The sequence below is a fragment of the Lactuca virosa genome, chromosome 2 (assembly GCF_052849685.1).
Source record: "Lactuca virosa cultivar CGN04683 chromosome 2, Lactuca_virosa_CGN04683_v6, whole genome shotgun sequence".
In the NCBI taxonomy this organism is placed as follows: domain Eukaryota; kingdom Viridiplantae; phylum Streptophyta; class Magnoliopsida; order Asterales; family Asteraceae; genus Lactuca; species Lactuca virosa.
This window is the reverse complement of record NC_136427.1, coordinates 201,540,204-201,564,359: the sequence shown is the minus strand read 5'-3', so window position 1 is coordinate 201,564,359 and position 24,156 is coordinate 201,540,204. Positions and strand designations below refer to the sequence as shown.

At 34.6% G+C, this 24,156-nt stretch overlaps 2 protein-coding genes across 2 annotated transcripts; both read left to right on the top strand.

Annotated features, from left to right (window-relative positions):
- Positions 1 to 1,394: 1,394 nt before the first annotated feature.
- Positions 1,395 to 11,062, top strand: LOC145160019 (cytochrome P450 CYP72A219-like). Its single transcript, XM_079079077.1, has 5 exons — positions 1,395 to 1,727; positions 8,421 to 8,638; positions 8,975 to 9,219; positions 9,608 to 9,992; positions 10,551 to 11,062. The coding sequence occupies exons 1-5, from the start codon at positions 1,448 to 1,450 to the stop codon at positions 10,974 to 10,976; spliced, it is 1,554 nt and encodes a 517-aa protein (XP_078935203.1). The 5' UTR covers positions 1,395 to 1,447; the 3' UTR covers positions 10,977 to 11,062.
- A 1,217-nt stretch (positions 11,063 to 12,279) lies between these two features.
- Positions 12,280 to 16,070, top strand: LOC145160018 (cytochrome P450 CYP72A219-like). The gene is made up of 5 exons (XM_079079076.1): positions 12,280 to 12,703; positions 13,568 to 13,785; positions 13,958 to 14,202; positions 14,529 to 14,913; positions 15,397 to 16,070. Exons 1-5 carry the CDS (start codon positions 12,424 to 12,426, stop codon positions 15,820 to 15,822), a joined length of 1,554 nt encoding a protein of 517 aa, XP_078935202.1. The 5' UTR covers positions 12,280 to 12,423; the 3' UTR covers positions 15,823 to 16,070.
- Positions 16,071 to 24,156: the final 8,086 nt, after the last annotated feature.

Genomic DNA, 24,156 nt, shown 5'->3' with positions numbered 1-24,156 from the left:
GGGGCGTTCTTAGTGAACAGATTTCCTGCTCTGTTTATTTTTGATTCGGGTGCTACCCGATCGTTTGTATCTCTTGCACTCAACAAGAGATTTGGTGATGCTCTTGGGGAGTTGGATTATCTGTTGGAAGTAGAGATCGCCGATGATCATTCAGTGAAAGTATCAAGGGTTCATCGGGGTAGTACTTGTGATCTATTCCAAGAGCGATACTTGATTGATTTGGTTCCTATCCCTTTGTGCGAGACAAGGTCATTATGGGGATGGATTGTTTGATCCCTAATGGAACAATGATTGATTGTGGGAACCCGTAAGTGCGGGTTCGAACCCCAAGTGAATGATAACTAGTTATTCATGGCGAGGGTGCTCAGACAGGATCGACCATTTGTTCAGCTGCGAGAGCTAGAAGAGAAAATTGATTGTTGGAGTACTAATATATTAATTATTTCAATAAAAAATAAAAATTAAATAAAAACCAACATTAAACCTGAAAAATAAATGATAAAAATAAAAATGACAATTAGGGACCAAACTTACATCTTTTTACAATATAAGAAACTGTATAAAACAATTTTTGAAAATAAAATTGAATATACCTTTTGCCGTAACTAACAAAAAAATATTGATTATTTTCTAATTTTTTATTATCAACTGAAATAGCAATGTTTACTTTGACTTGATTATACTATGTTTTTGATATATTTACGAGCTAGATGACACGTGTAATCAACAAAGATTTATCGACAAAAACAGGAGGACAAGGGAGGCAAGAGCAAATAGATGAAATCCTTTATATTACGTAACTGCTTACGTCACTCCTTCCGGAAATGTGTTTTTGCCATTTTGGCAAGAAATGAAGTCATATATATATATATATATATATATATATATATATATATATATATATATATATATATATATATCCTTTCTAATAAATAAATGTTTTTTTTCATTTGTCACACTCTTATTCAATTTGCCAAATGTCATTTTGAATTAATTCTTTTTCTACATATCATTTTATGAGTTTTTTTATTTTATTAAATTACATATAATATTTTAATGTAATAATTGCAATAAATTTAGTATTAAATGGATATTAATTTCATTAATAAACTTACATTTTAAGTTTAAAATTCCTAAAATTAAAGTTTATTAGTTCTTTTTCTTTATTTAAATTATTTGTGTAAATTTAAAAGATAAAAAAAATCAGTTTTAATAATTCATTATTTTTCTTATTTTCTTATAAATTTAAAGTTCTCAAATATTTAAATTTTTTATAATTATTTATTTTTTAAAATTAACCTATGTAATACATGGGTCTCAAATATATATATATATATATATATATATATATATATATATATATATATATATATATATATATATACCCACACCTCTGTAATAGCTGGAGTCTTCCTTCCTTTATCATATTTTTGGAAAGTGAACAAACATGGATGCAGTAACAAACACAGTGGCAATCTCATGTGTTATTGCAGTTGTACTATGCGCATGGCAGTTGGTAAATATTTTGTGGGTGAGACCAAAAAAGCTTGAGATGCACCTGAGGAATCAAGGTTTCAAAGGAAACAAATACAGATTGTTGTATGGGGACATGAAAGAGCTTTCTATGATGTTCCAAGAATCAAGATCTAAGCCTATAAGTCTCGATGACGATGATGGTGTTCTCGCACGTGTTACGGCTTTCTCCCTTCATTCTCTGCAAAAACATGGTTAGTTTCTTCAATTCATTAAATACAGTATGAAAGAAAAAGATGAAACTTTTGCAAATTGTTCATGTTATCATTGAAATTTGGATTGATGTTCATGATCTTTTGAGTATAGTGGGAGTGTCAATTATCTTATATAAACCAAACTAGTGATAGTTTTGGGTTTTCTTTCTCTGTTCATACGTTGGTACTTTGAAGCTTTAAGGGAATTAATGTCTAAGATATTTTATTTTGTTTTGGTTATCCTACCTATATGGGGCTGATAATTAAACATAATATTAAGATTTGATAGATAATTAAAGTGTTTTATTTTTAATTAAGATCATAATTTTTTTTCGTGAAATATATCTCTAGTTCTTGTTATGGGTCGTTATCAATTCTTTATACTACAGAACTATGTATGGTGTATGTATGGTCTATATATCTAACACAATAAGTCAATAAAGATAACAAGTGGCACGATTCTATGTTGATGAGTGATGACTGATGTTACACCGCCCAAATTAATAATGTTACAAGTAAAGAGGCCACATCACCATTTCTTCACTAATTTTGGAACTTATAGATTTACAAATCATGATAATATTAAAATTTAAACTTCTTATTAAACTAGCTGGCTTTACAATTTGCATAGACCATCAATTAGTTTAGATAAAATTTTGTATTTTTGCATACAATTAAGTGTGAACAGTATTCTTTTAATAGCTACAAGCGTGAATACTTGTATGACTTTTAAATTTCTCACACTTATGAATGTGAGCCTTTTACAGTTCACACACTTGTAAGTTGTAAGTCGAACAACATGTTGTGTTCCAGCCTCCAAAGCCTCCAAAGCTATAGTAGCCATCATTGTTGACAAAATGAAACCTACGGGACAAGTTTTTCTTCCCACCCTATGATGAACACAATTAATAGACGCAACTACAATGATGGCTGCCAAGACTATAAATAGAGACTTCATTCTTCAGTTGTATGCATCCCAAATACAGAGACACAAATGGTATAAAACTTAGAGTGAGAGTGTTAGTGAGAGGGTTGGTCTTTTGTAATAGTTGAGTGTGAGAGTTGCTCCTCCTATTGTAATTCTATTTTAGTGTTTAATAGAAGAGTTTTCCAACCCCAACAACTGGTATCAGAGCTTGGTTCGGTGTCCAGGGAATACTTTACGAATTTCTCTGTTTTTTCGTCAAAATTTTTTTTGTCTCAAAATCCGTTTTTGAGTACACCGTTGGAAAGGGCTTGTTTCAAGGATTCCGAAAATATATTTTTCGTAATTTTTTGACCACCAGAAGGCCTTCAAATCGTTGGTCAAAGTTGGTCAAATCTCGCCGGAAAAGTCGCCGGAAAAACCAGGTGGCCGGAGAAGACTGCCGGGGAAGAAGGAGTGACGTCATCAGTGAGGTCATCATTGACCAGAATTTCAGGAAGTTGCTGTTTAGCCCCTGAAGTTCCAGAAAATTGCAGAAAGGTCCCTCTGTTTCTGAAAAACTGCAGTTCGGTCCCTGTTCTTCTGAAAACATCTGTTTTGGTCCCTGGAGTTCTGAAAAGTTTCAGAAAAGTCCCTGGTTGGCAGAAATATTTCAGATTGGCCCCTGTAAGTTCCGAAAATTACAGTTTAGCCCCTATAGTTCTGAAAAGTTACAAATTAGCACATAACTTTTCAAGAAAGTATATTTTGAGCCCGAAAAATTCTACCCCACCATTTTTGACGCTTCCGAATCCAACCGAGAGCTTGGTTTTATCTAATTTTTCCACGAAATATTTGTAAAATAAATTTGCAATTATTTTCGATGGAATCTACAAGTACGATTACGATGGTTCGACTTACGCCCACAAATTACAACATGTGGAAGCCAAGGATGGAAGATTTGCTTAATCTGAAAGATTTAGCAGAGCCTATAGAAAAGCAAGGCGTCAAACCCAACACGAAGACAGACGAAGTTTGGACGAGAATAAACAGGAAAACGGTGGCACAAATTCGACAGTGGATCGACCACAGTGTTTTTCATCATGTCTCTCAAGAGACAGACGCGTACAAACTTTGGGAGAAGCTCGAGAATATGTATCAGGCAAAGACGGCACGCAACAAGACCTTGCTGATGAGGCGCCTTGTAAACCACAAGTTACGAAGTGGTACGTCCATAACCGAGCATACGAGTCAGTTCCAGGATCTCGTAAACCAGCTCGGTGCTGCTGATTGGGTTCTCAAAGACGAGGAACAAGCCATATTGCTCTTGAGTTCTCTACCAGATAATTAGGAGACGCTTGTTGTGACTCTCAGCAATTCTGCCCCCGGTGGTAAAGTGACAATGGAGATGGTCACAGATGCCCTAATGAACGAGGAAGCCAGAAGGAAAGAAGCTGGTACAGACCAGTCTTTTGCCCTCGTGTCAGAAAACAAAGAAAGAGGCGGAGGCAGAACTGGAGGCTGAGGTCGAGGTAGAGGCAGAGGTAGACATGGTCAAAGTAGAGGAAGATCCCAAGATCGTGGGAAATCACGAGATCGAGGGAAATCGCGAGAGCGAGGTAAATCTTCAAATACATGGTTCGAAGGCTATTGCAATCATTGTAATTATTATGGCCACAAAAGGAGTGATTGCCGAAGGTTCTTACGAGAGCAGCCTGAGACAAGCCAGAATCCAAGCAGGGAGAATGGTGAAACCATGGTCACCATAACACAAGACGTTGCCCTTGTTACATACGAGGAGGAAGCATGCCTACATGTTGAAACTCATGATGATGAGTGGGTGATTGATAGCGCTGCATCATATCATTCGACTCCAAACCGGGATTTATTCAGTACTTATAAACCCGAAGACCATGGTACCATGAAGATGGGAAACACCAGTTTCTCAAGCATTGCTGGTATTGGTGATGTGCATTTAAAGACCAATGTTGGATGTACATTGGTGTTGAAAGATGTTCGGCATGTCCCAGAGCTGAGAATGAATCTTATCTCAGTTGGAGCTCTTGACGTCCAAGGATATGATAATCAATTCAAAAATGGCACCTGGAAGTTGTTGAAAGGTGTTATGGTTGTTGCAAGGGGAAAACTTGATGGTACTCTTTATAAAAGTCATGCAAAGTTGCTTCAACCAAGTCTCAATGTTGTTAAAGAAGAGACATCACCAAACTTGTGGCATAGAAGACTAGGCCACATGAGCGAGAAGGGATTGACGACTCTTGCAAAGAAGGAGTCCATTTCAATGGCAAAAGATGTTGCCTTGGATCCTTGTAAATACTGCCTATTCGGGAAACAACACAGAGTTCTGAGTTGCTGAGCCTTTAGCTCCACAAGAAAGAACCGCTCTGAGTTGCTGAGCCTTGTCCACTCCGACGTATGTGGACCCATTGAAGTAGAATCTCTTGGTGGAAGCCGGTATTTTGTGACATTCATTGACGATGCGTCACGAAAGGTATGGGCATACTGTTTGAGAACGAAGGACCAAGTATTGGAGCGCTTCAAAGCTTTTCATGCAATGGTGGAAAGACAAACAGGCAAGAAGCTAAAATGTCTCCGATCAGATAATGGAGGCGAATACTATTCCCGTGAGTTCTCTAAATACTGCACGGAACATGGTATCAGACATGAAAAGATTGTCCCACGAACCCCACAACACAATGGTGTAGCAGAACGGATGAATCGCACCATTGTTGAGAAAGTTCGATGCATGATCAGCATGACTAAACTCCCAAAGCCATTCTGGGGTGAAGCTGTATTGACATCTTGCTATCTAATAAATAGGTCACCTTCCGCTCCATTGAATTTTGAAGTTCCGGAGAAGATATGGACGGGTAAAGACATATCATATTCTCACTTGAGAGTATTTGGGTGCAAAGCGTTTGCACATGTATCAAGTGAATTGCGGAAGAAATTGGACCTCAAATCCACTGCATGCATCTTTATTGGATATGGAGATGAAGAGTTCGGGTACAGGCTATGGGACCCAGAACTAAATAAGGTTATTCGAAGCAGAGATGTGGTTTTTTATGAAAACCAGTATTATGATTTCAAGGCACCGGTTAACAAGCAACAAAGCTCCAACGTTTCAGATATAATATCTAAAAATAAAGAAGATGTTTCCGCTGAAGAAGTGGATGAAGAAGTCGATGATGCATATCAAGAAGGTGTTGATGAGGGGGAGCTTCCACCCCTGGATAATTCAGATCCACTGCCAGAAGTTGCAAATGAAGGAACTCAATTTCGACGATCCGAACGAGTCCGTGCTCCATCAAGAAGATATCCGACTTCAAACTACATCCTTCTTACTAGTGAGGGGGAGCCAGAGAGCTTTCAAGAAGCTCAATCTCATATTGACAAAGCAAATTGGCAGAAGGCCATGGAAGAAGAAATGAATTATTTGCAGAAGAATCAAACATATGAGTTGGTGAAACTCCCCAAAGGAAAGAAAGCCTTGAAAAACAAGTGGGTTTTCAAACTGAAGAAAGACGGAAAGGGAAATACTATGAAGTATAAGGCAGACATGTTGACAAAGGTGGTGACACAAGAGAAACACAGACTATGTGCTGACATAGTTGGGATGAGGATTGTTGGACGGAGACTGGAGGGGGAGATTTGTTGTGTTCCAGCCTCCAAAGCCTCCAAAGCTATAGTAGCCATCATTGTTGACAAAATGAAACCTACGGGACAAGTTTTTCTTCCCACCCTATGATGAACACAATTAATAGACGCAACTACAATGGTGGCTGCCAAGACTATAAATAGAGACTTCATTCTTCAATTGTATGCATCCCAAATACAGAGACACAAATGGTATAAAACTTAGAGTGAGAGTGTTAGTGAGAGGGTTGGTCTTTTGTAATAGTTGAGTGTGAGAGTTGCTCCTCCTATTGTAATTCTATTTTAGTGTTTAATAGAAGAGTTTTCCAACCCCAACACAACATGATGAAGATCATGCACTTTTTTTAATCCCTCAAAGAAAAAGTTATGTGCAAACTGCATGCTTTTTTTTATACTTAATTTTGTTTTTTTCTTTTTAATTGGTTAGATAATTGTAAAATAAATGTATATTTTTGCCAAATGTTGTATAAAATAGGTAATTAAATAAGCATTAAGTTTTTTTTTTTTTTTTTTTTTGGTAACAACCAAAATATTTACTTAAGATATTGACTTTGGTCATGGGACTAGGCTTGGTCATGAGAACCAATCTTTGATTATCAAATAGGAGGTGCTAATTTCTTGTGTGGTAATTTCACATAAAAAATTAAATTGATATAAATTCTTGAAACTCTCCACGCTTCAAAGGGTCCAACCGACAGTCACCCCAAAACCTACCCTACCATAAATCTACTATAATGAATCGAAATCCGTTCTGGCACACCGCACATGTCAATCTCTCATAAGTTTTGATATTTGTCATTTTGTGGTATTTTCAAATAAGTAATATCCACATGTTAATTTTTTTTTTTCAATTTTTAAAACTAAAAAGCGACATAGTTTTTTTCTATCTATGCATATAGTGTATTAAATGTAATGAATGTGAAAAATAAATTGCAATAAATACGTTTTTTTCTTTCCATATTAAATTAATTTTAATCAACCAGTATAAAGTACGTGTCTCACATCTAGTCTTTGTAATGTTAGACTTAGTGAAAAAATCATAAGGATCTTCAAAGACATTTGAATTCATCCCATTATACTATTCTATCCTATTAGCTCTGAAGTACGAAAGATTCTTTGCCTTTCTACACTGCATTTTGGTGCATTCTTCTTTCTTTCTTGGTCTTCCTTTCTGCTTAATCGCAATGATATCTACCCCTTGACCTAATAAGGAGGTGTGGTCTCATGATTGTATCATGCCATTCATCGTGTAGGGGATCAACGTTGCCTAATATAAGTGCGCAATCCCCAACTCCTAATTTGTATCAAATCATAGTTAATTATGGATACTCTAATTGGTCTAACAAAATAACAAAATAAACAAATGGTCTGGAGATAGTAAAATCACCAATAGTTGGAACAATTAACCATTATGGATGCTCTAATTAGCCTAACAAAATAAATAATCTTGTGATGTCCGATTTTATGAGGGATGAACAATGGCATATTTACATGGCTCCAAGAGGCGTGCATGGAGCACACTTGGCATGAATATCCAACCCAAATCTTGTATATAAATGATATAAAAATATTAAATTTTTACTGAATAGGGGTAAGAAGATATATTATACTTTAATATTTAACAGATAAAAAATCTTTTGAGAATAAATGCATATTAATTTTTTTTATTAGGTGAAACCTTTTGAACTTTTTTGAAAAAAATAAATTATAAAGTTAATAAATAATTATAGATATATTAAAAATAAATAAATAATAAACTGTTATTCGATTTTTTTGGATTATTTGGTTCTTATTTTATAAACCAAAATCAATCTAAATAACAATTCGGTTTTGGTGAAATCCAATTCAAAAATCCGAATACGCGAACGAAATAGTCCAATTAAAATTGTCCAATTGGACGATTCGGTTTTATCCAAATACTAGTAAACAACCATACTATGGACACCCCTTGACTTTAAGGTTCTCATTCCAATCAAACATTCAAACATTTAATATAAAAACTGAATTGGTAATTGATTTTGGGAATAAAGTTAGCTTCTTTTTAGCAGTTGCAGTGATAAGATATAGAGTATTAGTTTTTATGTAAGTTATAATTGGAATTATTCCTTGTGCAGGTAAAAATTACATCACATGGATGGGATGGAAACCAAGAGTGACTATTATGGACCCTGAGCTCATTAAAGATGTATTTGTAAAATTAAATGACTTTAAAAAACCGAGATCTAATCCAATGGCTAGGTTAATAGCAACGGGATTAGTGACATACGAAGGCGATCAGTGGGCTAAACATAGGAAACTAATCAATCCAGCTTTCCATATGGAGAAGCTAAAGGTACTTTGGTAACTACAGTTTATTTTTCTAATGGATAATTACTAAGATGACCAAATTGGGTGAGACCCGATCTTACACTTTTTGAGCAAATATCACAAAACGATTAGTCCTTTCTCAAAATGAATCAAACTCATTTATTTGCCAAATAATGATCTCATTTTGAAAAATAATCACAATCTTTATTAGTTTTTCTAGTAGGGACCATTCATAAAGACGTTTGGAAAAAAAGACATTTTGCTTCATCCATTTTGGTCATTTTAGTGATCATAAACCCTTTTTTAAGTTGTGCTATTAAATTTGTATGCCTTATCAATGTTACCTATATTATGTATCCAGAATATGGTACCAGCTTTCCAGTTAAGTGGTGGTGAAATGCTTGGAAAATGGGAGAAGTTGGTTTCATCAAAGGGGTCATGTGAGATCGATATTTGGCCTGACCTTCAAGCTTTAACGAGTGACGTTATATCAAGAACCGCATTTGGGAGTAATTATGAAGAAGGAATTAAGATATTTGAGCTCATAAGAGAACAAGGTGTACTTACAATGGAGGCACTACAATCACTTTACATCCCCGGATCTAGGTAAAGCTAGCTGTTTATATATTATGATTTAAGGAGTGGTCACCACCACAAAATACCTAAAAAATTGGTGTTTGTGTGTGTGTGTTTGGGAAATTACATCATATTTGCAAAATGACATGCTTTGTGAAATGATGATGTCTTTTTACAAAAAAAAAAAAAAAACGAATAGCAAATTCCTTTAAGGCTTTTTGTGATTGGGATAATTAATAATGAAAGAATTTGGCAATATGCAAATTCCATAGTGAGAAATGAGAGGGTGTTTTGTGTTATATGTTGAAAAATGTGGACAATTTTTTATTATGCACCTCCAAGGTTATTTTTGAGATTACCCATAATAGAAAAGTAAATCTAAGTAAACTTAATTGTTTATACTACGATTTATGCATAGGTTTTTTCCAACAAGGAGGAACATACAGATGAATGTTATTGATATAAAAGTAAAACATTCTATAAGAGGTATCATTAACAACAAGCTCAAGGCGATGAAGGCTGGAGAAGGTAACAATGGTGATTTGTTAGGAATAATGCTTGAATCTAATATTAAAGAGGTTGAGCAACACCAAAACAAGAATCATGGAATGACTATTGATGAAGTTATTGAAGAGTGTAAGCTTTTTTACTTTGCTGGACAAGAGACAACGTCAAGCTTGCTTGTATGGACGATGATCTTATTAAGTAAGCATCAAGAATGGCAGTCGCGTGCTAGAGAAGAGGTTTTAAATGTCTTCGGGGACAAAAATATGGATTTAGATGGGCTAAATCACCTCAAAGTTGTAAGTACTTTTATCCCTTGGTTACTTCTAGAATTTCCGATGGTTGGCTCGACATGTTTGATTTTAAACTTGTTGATATTTGCAACATAACCCAAGCTATTTAATTAAAATTGTTAAATATAAATGGGTCAACCGACCTGTTTGAATTTCAAAGATTACATAAAATAAATATAGTTTAAAATTAGCTGAATAAATTACAAGCTCAAATAAATGTTCCAACGAAAATTACAACTTAATATTATAGATAACATTCTAAATTTGCAACTTTTAAGCAGCCTCATTTTATTTTTTGGCTTGTTTTTGTAGTGTTTTTGTTTATAAGATTAGCATAATATAAAATTAAAATAATATATACCCAAACAATTTGATGACTTGGTATATATCAAAAATTCCGGCACTTACTCAACAACCTATTTTATCAAAGATGTTCTTTAGGTTGAACATGTTTAATTAAAATGATTGAAAATTTAAATCCAATCCGCTAACAACTATAGTTAATTCTCATAATTATATATGGTAGTTTTGTGTCTCTAAAGTATAATGTTTTTTTTCACATAGGTAAATATGATTTTCCATGAAGTACTGAGGCTATACCCTCCTGTTGTTGGACTAGCCCGTAGAGTTGACAAAGAGATCACATTGGGAGGATTTTCGCTACCATCTGGGATTCTGATCGGATTACCCATCATGCTAATTCACTATGATGAGGAATGTTGGGGTAGTGATGCCAAGAAATTTAATCCAGATAGGTTTTCTGAAGGAATCTCAAAGGCAACAAAAAATCAAGTCATTTTCCTTCCCTTTGGTTGGGGACCTAGAATCTGTGTTGGACAAAACTTTGCATTGTTGGAAGCTAAAATTGCCCTCGCAATGATCTTACAAAAGTTCTCTTTCGAACTTTCACCATCCTATGTCCATGCTCCTCATACTGTTCTCACCCTTCAACCCCAACATGGCGCTCATTTGATTATGCATAAACTTTAACAATAGAAGATTGTGATTTTGAGTTCAATACTATTCGCCTATGTATTATTACACCCTAATATTGTATGAAAGAGATATATGCAACATATTTTGTATATTAAAAAACTATTATATATAGTTGCAGAGTACATCTATGAATTGTTATATATATGGCGGAAGCATGCATTAATCCAATCGCATGTATCTTTTTCGATAAGCAATAATCACTATAAAATAACCGAGGTTTTCAGAAATGATCATATTAGTGGACTGATATGCTGCTGAAACAGTATAACGGCCGAAACAGTTTAGGCTAATACGCACCTGCCAAATTTTAGCAATTAGAAACAAACGAAATATCTGTCTAATACATTTTACTCTCCATCAACTTTTGAGATAAAAATCTAAACAACCAAAGAGGGGTGGATTGTAACAGATTGGCGAATGATATTTAGTGGACAACTTTTGCGACAGAATAGAAAAGGATAGTTTAGCGAGAAGAGTATTTAGAGCATTTAATATTGACGGATTTGAGTTTATAAAGGACTCCACTCTATAATCCCTTTGCTAGTTTAATTTTTCTTTTTAATTCTAAAATTAAACAATATCTGCAATTAATTTTCTATAACGCAAGAATATCCTACGGAAGTTGTCTCTCAACCTAATATTGGGGATGCTCACCATCTTATATTTCTTTTACCTCATTTGTATGAGACTAGGATAATATTTTTTCTATATCATCCATAAATCAAGATAGGGCCTGAGCACATGCAGGGTGTGTGACCGCATTGGGCCCATGTTGTCAAGTGGTCCAGATTTTTAATCTGTTGTTGTTCCGTCACTATCCCGTCCTTAATTCATCACTAATATGTCGTTTATCCATCTAAACCATCACTATTTTTCTCTCTATTCATCGCTAATGTCATATCTGTTGTTAATCCGAAATTTTATAGGTCATTTTTAATTTTTGAATAGGACCTTCAAAATCAACTATGTATCAAGTCATTTTTAATTTTTGAATAGGACCTTCCATATCTCTCTTTTTTCTTTTAATTTTAATTTTAATTTTTAATTTTTAATTTTTAATTTTTTACTTTTTAATGATTGTAGTTTATTTTTGTATATGACACGTGTAATTAACAGCGTGTAATGGACAAAAAAAAAAAAAAGAGTGTGATGGACAAAAAAAGGAAGTCAACATGGAAGATTCAACAAGAAAAGAGGAAAATGATAACGTCCTCTAAATTATCTATATTATTTTGTCATTGCGTATGTCACTCCATCCAGATATTAAAAGTTACGTTCTTGGGCAGGAAACAAAGTCATAGAAGTGGTCAATGTTTGTGTACGGACCTTGAGTCAATTTCCCTTTCAACTTGTCCACTGATAAATGCAAACATGTTTGATTTCAATATAAAGAGCCTTCATTGATCATATTCTGGGAACTAGTGGGAAGTGAATAAACATAATGGATGCAGTGACAGACACAGTGGCAATCTCATGTGCTATCGCAGTTGTACTATGCGCATGGCAGTTGGTAAACATTTTGTGGGTGAGACCAAAAAAGCTGGAAAAGCACCTGCGGAATCAAGGTTTCAATGGAAACAAATACAGATTTTTGTATGGGGACATGAAAGAGTTTTCTTTGATGGTCAAAGAATCCAAATCTAAGCCTTTAAGTCTGGATGACGATGATGGAGCTCTATTACGCGTTGTGCCATTCACCCATCACTGTTTGCAAAAATATGGTTAGTTTCGTCTTTTCTTTATGTTGTTTTCTTACATGATTCTTTAGAAAGACCAAGAAACCCCATACAATGGTAAAACTTTTTCAATCTGTTCATGTTGTTAGTTAAATTTGGATTTATATTCATAGAGGGAAAGTGACAGTGGTTTAAAGATCGATGCGTGTTAATCCCGAATTTATGGGCTTTTGACATCGATTAATTTAGCAGTTCATTTTAAGTGGTTTTCCAAAGTCAAGGTTACATTTAAAGACAATTTAGCTTATTTTTTGTGACACTTTCAGATCAATTGGCATTGGTTTTGTAATTATGTGTTAAAAGTTCTGGGATTTTCACCAATAAATATCAAAATATGGATCTTCGTGACAATATAGGATCACATACGTAATTTAGGGCTTTTGAATATAGGATCACATGGTTTTAAAAAAATCCCTGTTATTAGAAAAGCCAAAGGGGGGGGGGGGGGGGGGGGGGGGGGGGGGGGGAGGGGTCATCTTTTTGGTTGGGCAACGATGTAATAACTTAGGGTATTTCTATATAAAAAAGATTAATAAAAAACGATGTTTTTGCCAAGAATGGTCTATAATTGAGCTTTTTTCAATAAATCATAATCTACCATAATAGAAAAAAATCATTTTTTCAATGTTTCATTCGTTTATTTTGTCAATGTTCGTTATTTTAAATTAAATTTTTTTATATGTCATTTTATGGGTTTTTTTTTTCATTATATTAAATTATACATGATATTTAAATGTAATAATTGTAATAAGTATAATAATAAATAGATATTAATTTCATTAGTAGTTGCAATTATATGATATTTAAATTTACATGCAAGTGTATAATCAAAATTATCGTTTTTTGTAGGTAAAAATTTCATCACATGGATGGGCTGGAAACCAAGAGTGATTATTATGGACCCTGATCTCATCAAAGATGTATTTGTAAAGTTAAATGACTTTCATAAGCTGGAACCTTCTCCAATGACAAAGTTTATAGCAACAGGATTAGTGACATACGAAGGGAACCAATGGGCTAAACATAGGAAATTAATCAACCCAGCCTTCCATATGGAGAAGCTAAAGGTACTTTGATAACTACACTTTATTTTGTAAATTGTCTTATTAAATTATTACCTATTATTTGGCTTTGTCACTAATGTAAACTCTTTATCTTATTTGCTAACTTCTTGATGGTTTTTATTAATATCTGGTTTCCTGTTAAAAAAATCTAATGATACAAATGTTTTGTAACCAGAATATGGTACCAGCTTTCCAGTTAAGTGGTAGCCAAATGCTTGGGAAGTGGGAGAAGTTGGTTTCATCAAAGGGGTCATGTGAGCTCGATATTTGGCCTGACCTTCAAGCTTTAACAAGTGATGTGATATCAAGAACAGCATTTGGAAGTAATTATGAAGAAGGTCTTCAGATATTTGAACTCATAAGAGAACAAAGTGTACTTGTACAGGAGGCAGTGATGTCAGTTTACATTCCTGGATCTAGGTAAGTTACATTTCCAAAAAAAGGATATGCTTAATCAATAAGAAACAAAAAGACTGTGCATTGACCAAATGGCCATAGTTTGAACAAATATCCTAAAATAATTACATGCTTAGCAAAATTCATTTTTATGAGGGTGGACAGTCATTTTTTAGAAATGACATCATTGTTTTACTACATGATTTCATTTTGCAAAAAAAAAATGTTGTTGGTATATTCACTTTGGAACAATTTCGATAAAAAGCCCAATATTTTGGCTATTTTTGTTATCGACCCAAATAAATAAATCCATGCAAAGCTAATTCTTTCTCTCTATGATTTCTATGTAGGTTTTTTCCAACCAAGAGGAACAGAAGGATGAATTCTATAGACAGAAAAGTAAAACATTCTATAAGAGGTATCATAAACAACAAGCTCAAGGCAATGGAGGCTGGAGAAGGTAACAATAGTGATTTGTTGGGAATAATGCTTGAATCTAATATCAGAGAGGTTAATGAACACCAAAACAAGAATCATGGAATGACTATTGATGAAGTTATTGAAGAGTGTAAGCTTTTTTACTTTGCTGGACAAGAGACAACATCGGGCTTGCTTGTATGGACAATGATTTTATTAAGTAAGCATCAAGAATGGCAGTCACGTGCGAGGGAAGAGGTTTTGAATGTTCTTGGGGACAAAAATGTGGATTTAGAACGGCTAAATCACCTAAAAGTTGTAAGTTCTTATATCACTTTGTTAATTCTAGATCTAGCAAGAGTTAAGTTAAATAGGTTGAGATTTTGAATCCAACCCAACTTGTTAATTAAAAAACAAAGTTAAAATTTTCAAACCAATTTTGATATATTAAAAATCGGGTTGTTCTTGGGTTGTCCCCTTTGTTTTTCCCAACATCTTAAATATATGTGTTGGACAAAGATTGACTCATTTTATTTTAAAATTTACATTATATTAAAAGTTTAAACTTAGTTGAATAAGTTACAAACCCAATTCATTGTCCCAAGTTAAAAAGAAGCACAACTACATCTACAACTTAATTACTTTAATAACATTCTAAATTTGTAAGATTAAATATAATTTAAAAAGTAAAGTGTTTTACCGATCGATATGAGGTCAAAATTTTCAACCCTGATCCAACCAATTCAATTCTCATAATTATGTAATCTTATGTCCTTAAATCATCACTTTTTTTCTTTCTAGGTAAATATGATTTTCCATGAAGTATTGAGGCTATATCCACCAATCGTTGGGCTATTTCGTAGAGTTGACAAAGACATCACACTGGGAGGATTTTCACTACCATCTGGAACTCATATTGAATTACCCATCATGAATATTCACTACGATGAGAAAATGTGGGGTGCTGATGCCAAGAAATTTAATCCAGATAGATTTTCTGAAGGAATCTCAAAGGCAACAAAAAACCAAGTCATTTACCTTCCCTTTGGTTGGGGACCTCGAATATGTGTTGGACAAAACTTTGCTTTGATTGAAGCTAAAATTGCCCTCGCCATGATCTTACAGAGGTTCTCTTTCGAGCTTTCACCATCATATATCCATGCTCCTCATAAGCTTCTCACCCTTCAACCCCAGTATGGTGCGCATTTGATTATGCATAAACTGTAGCATTCTTTCCATTATTTTGGCTTGAATATTGTTATTTTGTTTGCATGCATGCCTATATTGTATTATTCAAATAATTTTGTATGGAGGGGCACGATATTTGCAATATATATTTTATGTTATAGCAATTATGGTTGCAAATGACATATATATATTTTTATATTGTGAATGTATACATTGCTCCAATTGTGTCTGTATTTTTCGACTTCACAATAATGAATAATGAAGAGACAAAACATACAACTACAAAAGTACGCTTCAATGGTGGATTGAAGTGAAAAATCCGTCTCTAGAATTTCTTGCTAATATGTTGTTATGATGATTATGTTACAGAATCTTCTATCATGAATGGTCTATGAATAATCTGTTAGTGTTTAAGTTTGAAACAGAAGAAATGGATGAACTCATTGTATTGAATCTAACTGCCACGATAAGAAAAGACAGAAATACCCTTGACTTTAACTAACTTCACATAATCATTGTTAACTATGCCATTTTTAAGCCTCTTTGGTTGCATATGAGAGTTTTAAGTTGCACGTTGCGTCAGGAGTTTCAACAATACTTCTTTTGAAATAATATTTTCCTTTGAAGTGTAAGCTCCTCTCAATTTGTGATATTTTTTTATAATGTGGAATGCTAAAATACCCAATAAATAAGAGTACATTAGTATTTTTTTACATGGATAAGACACATTAGTATTTTTTACATGGATAAGACACTGATTCTTTTTAAGTTAAAAGAAAATAAACCAAAGACATACCGGAAGCAATTTTGATCACCTATAAAATATCTTTTTAGGATGTTTGCATAGTTTCGTTCACCACATTTCTATACCACAACAAACACTTCTATAACGATTGGATTTCCATAACTTATGTTTAGAGTCACTTTGTTTTCTTTTCTTTTGAGGTGAAAAATTCTCGCTGCGGTTATTCATTTAAGAAATATAAATTCAAACCAACTAAATTTAAAAAAATAAAAAATAAAGTAAATGAATAACAATATTATATTTGAAAAAAAATGTAAGAACACAAACAAACGTAATAAATTAAAGTATGTTGTTATTTCACACTTTTAGAGTCACTTTGTTTTCTTTTCTTTTGAGGTGAAAAATTCTCACTGCGGTTATTCATTTAAGAAAAATAAATTCAAACCAACCAAATTTTAAAAAAAAAAAGTAAATAAATAACAATATTATATATTAGAAAAAATGAAAGAACACAAACAAACGTAATAAATTAAAGTATGTTGTTATTTCACACTTTTAGCCACCAAGTTAAGGCAATATACTTTGAAACGGTAGTCCAAATAAGAAGAGTTTTCAAAGTACAGTGACGTAACTGGAAAGATGAAAATACATTAAATGTTTCGTCCATTCCTCAAGGATTTGATCATTTTAGGCTTTTAGCCCAAAATACATAGAAAATACTTTAATTTCCAGTAAGAGCTTGAGAAACCAAAGAAATGTATTTAGAAAGAAAATGAATTTGAGGAACCAAAGTAATATACAAACAAAATAATACCTCCATTTTCCATATCATTACACCGGGGGCAATCATTGGGAAGTGTCCATGTCTAACCAAAAATAAAAACAAAAAAACAAAAAAAAATCTCACAAAGACCAAAAAGTTGTAACATGCTGTAAGTGAAATAAATCTATAAAATGAATAAAAGTTACAAACTAAAATATGGTAAATATTTTGTTTTCATATTATTTTAACCAAAAATAAAGACGTAAAATGGTTCTCTAGAAACGGTTTTAAACATATTCTCTAACAATGATTTCATAAAATCAATTCGTTGGCTAACAACCGTAAAAACGAAAAAGACAATAGCAACATTGCATGAAGGGAAGTTGACTAGTTAGGGTAATTATCATTTCATTTAATTCACATCTGGTTTTTTTTTTGTATACATGTAGGCAACAGACTTATTGGATGGGTCTAGTTCACCAGGCTGAGGGAGGGCCACAACATGTATGGAATCAGGATATGGTAGGTTGTGGGAGACCGAGTATGAGGAAGATTACAGTTGGTCCGATAGCGTTCTGTTTAGCATTAGGTTAGTGTCGAGATGGTTGAGTAGTTATTGTCTGTAAGGCTTCCGGTCGGAATGTCGCGAGGGGCGACTGTATAGAAGTCTTTTGGCTCAACAACCGGGTTGGAGCCCGGTATTTCAGATGACTGGCTGACGAAATGGGACCAGGGAGGTCTCAGTGGATTTTGGAAAGCTTCCAGAAGACAGCATGTTGTTTCGGGTAGTTTCAGTGTTTCGGGCAGTTTCAATGTTTCAGGCATTTTCAGTGTTTTGGGTGGTTTGTGTGTTTCGGACAGTGTTAGTGATTTGGGTTTTATTCAATGTTGAGGATTCGTTCTTCACTAGGCTTGAAGGGTTATCCTAATGATGGTTTTAGTATATCGGGATAGGCCGTTGTATGATCAGAATTGGAAGGGTTATGATTGGTTTGTTATTCGTTAAGAGAGGGAAAGGGTTGTTTCAGCACAGACGGTCTGTCAGGAAGTCAGGTCATTGTAGACTTCAGGTCTCAGAAGGTTTGGGTGTTATTGTCGGGATAAAAGTTTCGACTTAAGGTTTCGGTTGCCTTGGAAAGGTTATTTTTATTCGCAGAATTTCTGATCATGATCATCACGTTTATTGTTTTGATATGAGTATTAATAAGGAGCGATTTCGAGGACGAAATCTAATTTAAATGGGGGAGAGTTGTAACATCCGGAATCTAGAAGGTCAATTATGGAAATAAAAACCTCATTATAAAGGCCAACTCGTCGAGTTTGGGGGAGGAAACTCGACGCGTTGGAAGTATTGGTCACGCGTGTTTTGAAGACCAACTCGACGGGTTGGAGAGGACCAACTCGATGAGTTGGACATGGTTTGGGAAACCCTAATTTTGGGATTTTGCACCCTATTTAAACAGCTTAAACCACATATGTTGGCCTCATTTCCAGCCACCATTTTCCTAAACCCTAGCCTCGAAACCCTAAGGCATTTTTGAGTGTTGTGAGCCATTTTGAGTGCTTTGGTGGTGTGCTTGAATCCATTGGAAGGAAGGGAAGCTTGGTGAGAGTTGGTGATACAAGAAGGAGCTGCTAGATCTCGAATATTTGCTTCATTTTCGGCACTTTTATGGTAAAAAGTCTATATCTTGCTTTGCTAATTCATAGATCTCCTTCTTAGGGTTCTTTTGCATGTTTTGGTCCAAATGGAGTGGTTGTTGGGAGTTGGACGTCCCATTTGGACAAACCCTTTTAGATCTATGGTTCTATGGAGCTCTTGTCGCATAAAGGTGCCAACTTTATGGTCTTAAGGTCTCTATGCATCCATTAAGCCCTTATTATGGTCTCTTTTAAGCTTATAAGTTCCCTCTAGCCTTGCATGTGAGTAAAGTTGAAGACTTTGTGTGACATTTTTGTCTTTAAGGTCCATATCTGTGTTCATGGGTCTTATCTTGAAGATATGGTGGTTTTTGGATTAAGACATAAGCCTTTTTGGATTAGGGTTTGAGCTTAATGCCTTGGGGGTGGTTCTTAATGGGTAAAGTTGGAAAATTTACCCTTCTAGACGTATTTTCAGTCTAGATCTGGAAGATAGGGCTTCAGTTTGAAGAATAGTGGCTTAATGCATTAAGTGGGTTGGCTGATCAAAGAAATCGACAAGTTCTTAAGGGAACTCGATGAGTTGGGTTGGGTTTGTCCTGATTTTGTTGAAAAAGGAGGAACTCGACGAGTTAAAATGTAACTCGGCGAGTTGGATCGAAATATCACGATTCTATGCTTAATGGAAACTCGGCGAGTTATGGGATAACTCGACGAGTTGAGTCAACTCGGAGCGTTGACTTTGGCTTTTGACTCATGCTTTGACCAAGTTTGTCCCAAGGGGTGTTTTTGGTAACCTGGATTGTACTTGAGGGAAATATGGGCTTAGGATAAGACCCATATGGGATCAGGCCTAATTTGGAAAATTGGGCCATTAGTTGGCCTTTATGGATCCTATAGTTTTGGGCCTTGTTGGTTTTGGGCTTAGGCCTTGGTTGTGAGTCTTGATGGGCCAGGGGTAAAATGGTCATCATTTTACCCTAAGTTTGGATTATGGATCATGGTTTGGATTTCAGTTGCTAATTGGATGTTATTTGGGTATTGATAGTTTGAGAAGTCGTCAAGTCAGCAACTAAGGTTTCATGCAGTGAGCTTCAGCATTCGAGGTGAGTCTCCCCACTGTTCTATGGGTCGAAGGCACCAATATCGGCCCATTTGGTTTATGTATTGTAGGAGGACCCGGGGGTTAGCCCTGGGCATTATGTATGAAAGACTAGGAGGCAGCTCCTGGCACACTGTATGCTAATTAGTTAAGCATAGTAGATTGTATGCTAGTTGTCTTTGTGATGCTTGCATGGAAGACCTGGAGGTGGCTCCTGGCACTTGTATGTAAGATCCAGGGTTGTAGCCCCTGGCTTGGCAAGAAAGACCACGAGGTGGTCCGTGGCATAATAGAAAGACTATATGCGGTACACAACACTTTTATTGATTATGTTATATGAATGATATGTATGGCTCGCGGTTATGTATGAATCATATGGATTGTTGGATATGTATGGTATGTGGTATTTGAGGAACTCACTAAGTTTTGTGCTTACGGTTTTCAGGTTTGTTTAAGGTACTCTAGTTTTCAAATGAAAGAGCTCGGGACGATCGCAGCGCATATACCCGTGTTTTCCGCAATTCGTGATCTTTGGGATTGGACTCTGATAATTGTTTTAATTAAAATGTTTTTCAATGTTTTGAACAAAGTTACGATAGTGTTTTGATTATATTAAAAATGAAATTTTTACCTTGGATTTTTGGGTCGTTACAAGTTGGTATCAAAGCCTTGGTTTGAGGGATTCAGACATACTCTCGGGTATGCCTGAACACAAACTGAGGGTTTGGTGAAAATTTTTATAAATAAATATTTAAATAAAAAGGAATTCCTAATCAAGAAAGGGGCGTGATGCATGCAATCGACCGAGCTCAAGTAAGTGGTTGTCAAATTACCAATACATGTTTATTATGTGATATGATATGATTATGTGATCGCATGCTAGATTAGAGCTAAGGATCTGCTCAGTATTATATGATAGGAGAGATGCCTTTTATGTGCCTGATTGTATGAGCTTTAGTAATGCATGCTAGTTTGTATATTTGATAAGTAGATGTAATTGTTGGGTTTTGAGCATTCTAACACTACCTAAGTGTACATGCAACCCTATTAAACCTTGGATCTATGTTTGTCTAAGATACATGCAAAATATTATTTTCCAAGGTTTATAACCTATCTAGCATGGCATGGGGTACTTTTAAACATAAAAGAACTAGATGAGTTACATACCTTTTGTTGATTGTTGATTCCTTGGAGTTTGAGAGCCAAGCACCAATAATGTGAATGCCTCAAATGGAAATCACAAATCACCACAAACTTGGAAAATGTATGAGAGAGTATACTAACTCTTGATTTTGGCCACCACACTTACACACACATTAGTGTATTTTTCATGCAACATAAGCTTGTTTATATAGTGTGCATGGTTAGGGTGAAACCCTAATAACCCATGTCTTTTCCTCTTCCAAGGATCCATGGGTTAAAAGCTCCATGGATCATCCATGGACTTCCATATAAGCTTAGCCCATTAACAAATGAGTATTAGCCCACACCATATAAATATAATAGCCCATGATTTAATTAGTCTTCCTTTTAATCACTAAATTAATTCATAATTAATTCAAGATTAAAACTAATTAAATAACATGACTTTATATTAATATATTATAACTTATAATATATTAATAAATCGTAAGTATACAATTCTCATAAAATTATCCATAAACAGTTTGGGTGAAGTGCAACCCAAATGGACCATGCCGGGTCGGGTCAAGTATATACCAAATAAGTTATGGACTTAGACACCTTATCCAACAGTAATTGCATGTTTAGAGTATGCTGGTTAGATTTTCCGTTGCCTGAATGTTGCTTGCTTTGTGCTTTGTGGGACTCTTTGCGTGGTGATTTGACTACTAAGTGAGTATGCTAAGTCACATGAGGCACAGGTTAAATAATATTAGAGTGATGGATTTGATCCTATTACGCAGCTCTTGTTTGAGTCCAACTGTTCTAGTGTTGAGTCTTTTACTCGAAGGATTATCTGATATCTGTTGTATATAGCTATATTCATGAGGAAGTCGGTTGACATTGGTGGGAGTCCTTCAGCAGCTGAGGGCTGGGTGAGGTCGAGAACCTAGGGGAGCCTAGGATATGCTTAAGGGAGTATAGTGGTGCATTTTAGTGAGTTTTGGGCGCATTAGTTTGAGGAAGTGACTTAGAGGATTCGGGAGAATTACTGAGGAAAGTATGGATAGGTGTGGAAAGGAGTATTGGGCCTGTACTACTGAAAGCACAGGATCCATACTCGAATCGGTGAGAGTCTCGGAGAATCTAAGAAGCTGATGGGAGGAGGATTCTGTTGGATTAGTGTCTAAGCCCATAACTATTTTGGTATGTACTTGACCCGATTGCGAGCATGGTCCTTTTGGGTTGCCTTCACCAAACAAACTTGATAGGATGATTTATGGAGAAAGATAATAATTATGATTTATTAATATATTATATGAATAATATATTAAGAGAGAAATCATATTATTTAATTAATAATAGTCAAGAATTAATCAGAATTAATTTTGTGGCTAAAAGACATTAATTAAATAAAGGGGACTAGAACTGTCAATTGTGTGATAGTTGGATATTGGGCTAATGGACTCCATAGAGGATGGAGTGGACGAAATCTATGGGGAAACCCATTAGAATTCGTCCAAGGCCTCTAAAGGAGGAGTCTATGGGCTGCTTAGGGCCTAAGCAGTCAGATTAGGGTTTCCTAGTTCAAAACCCTAATAGCCTCACATATTTAAAGACCCCTAGGGCACCAAAAACGTGGTTAAGCATTCCTTAGGGTTCTTGGATGTTTTTTGGTGCCTCCTTCTCTTCTCCTAAGTCATCCTCTTGCTCTTGGTGTTTGTGAGCCATTAAAGGTGTGACACTTGTGACACTAAGCTTTCAGAAGCCAATTAAAGAATGAATAGATTGTTATTACTACATAACAATCAAAGGTAAGATCTAAACTCTATTCTTATGTTAATGTTGATTATCACATGCTAGATTTAGGGTTTATGGCTTTGGATGATTATTGCATGTTCATTAGACAAATTAGATCCAAAGCATTAGGGATTGCATGTACACCATAGGAATGTTGTAGTGCTCAAAACCCATCAGTGGTATCAGAGCCTAGGCTGTTTGTTTGATGTATTTGATGCTTAATTGTTCATTGCTTGCTTGACAAATCATTTTTTGGACTTTCTGTCTGATGAACTCGACGAGTTCCATTGTGAACTCGACGAGTTTAGCTGTCAGACAGAAAGATTTGCGGGGTTTTGACCTGTTTTGGCTGAGGATAATTACCATAAACGTTTTTTATTGATAAAATCTGATTTTTATTGATTTGTGGTGATTATCATTGCCAAAATAGAAGATAATTGTCGATTAATTAGATAATCACTGCCTTATATGATAAACTTGATTTATTTGAATTATTTGATTGGATTATCTTGCCATAAAATTAAATTAGGTCAAATTTAGATAATTACCAATTATTTGATTAATTTAATTATTTGTAATCTGATCTTGATAGTTTTGAAAAATTTCAAACTTGCCCTCGAGTTTTGAAATTAAATTTTTTTGATTAAAAGTCTAATTTGAAATATTTAAATTCTAAACCCTAATGTTTTGAAATGTTTCAAAACTTGCCCTCAAGTTTTGGAATTTAAATTTTTGATTAAAAGTTTAATTTTTTTTGAAATTTTAAATTCTAAAACCCTAGTTTTGAAAAAGTTCAAATTACACCCTTATGGTTTTATTAAGTTAATTAATAGTATAATTAAAAGAGAGCTAATAAATCCATAATCATATGGTTTATATTTGATTAAAAATGTAATTTATTAAATTAAACCACCTAGTATTTTAAAAGTGTAAAATACACCCTATACTATATATAACATTAAAAGTCTAATATTATATATGTATAACTTAAACTGCTAGTCTTACCGTTAGTAGGCCTCATTCACGAAGCCAATCTATAAGGGGGGTATAAGGTTATGGCCTATAAAATGACCGTTTAATGGGTGTCCACTCTCACCCACCGCTTCCTTGATTGGTGGAGGGTCGTTAGCCGAACGGGTAGGATAGGGCAAATCCTTTCCATTAAAAGTATAATGAATAATAAAGTAACTGAATGTTATA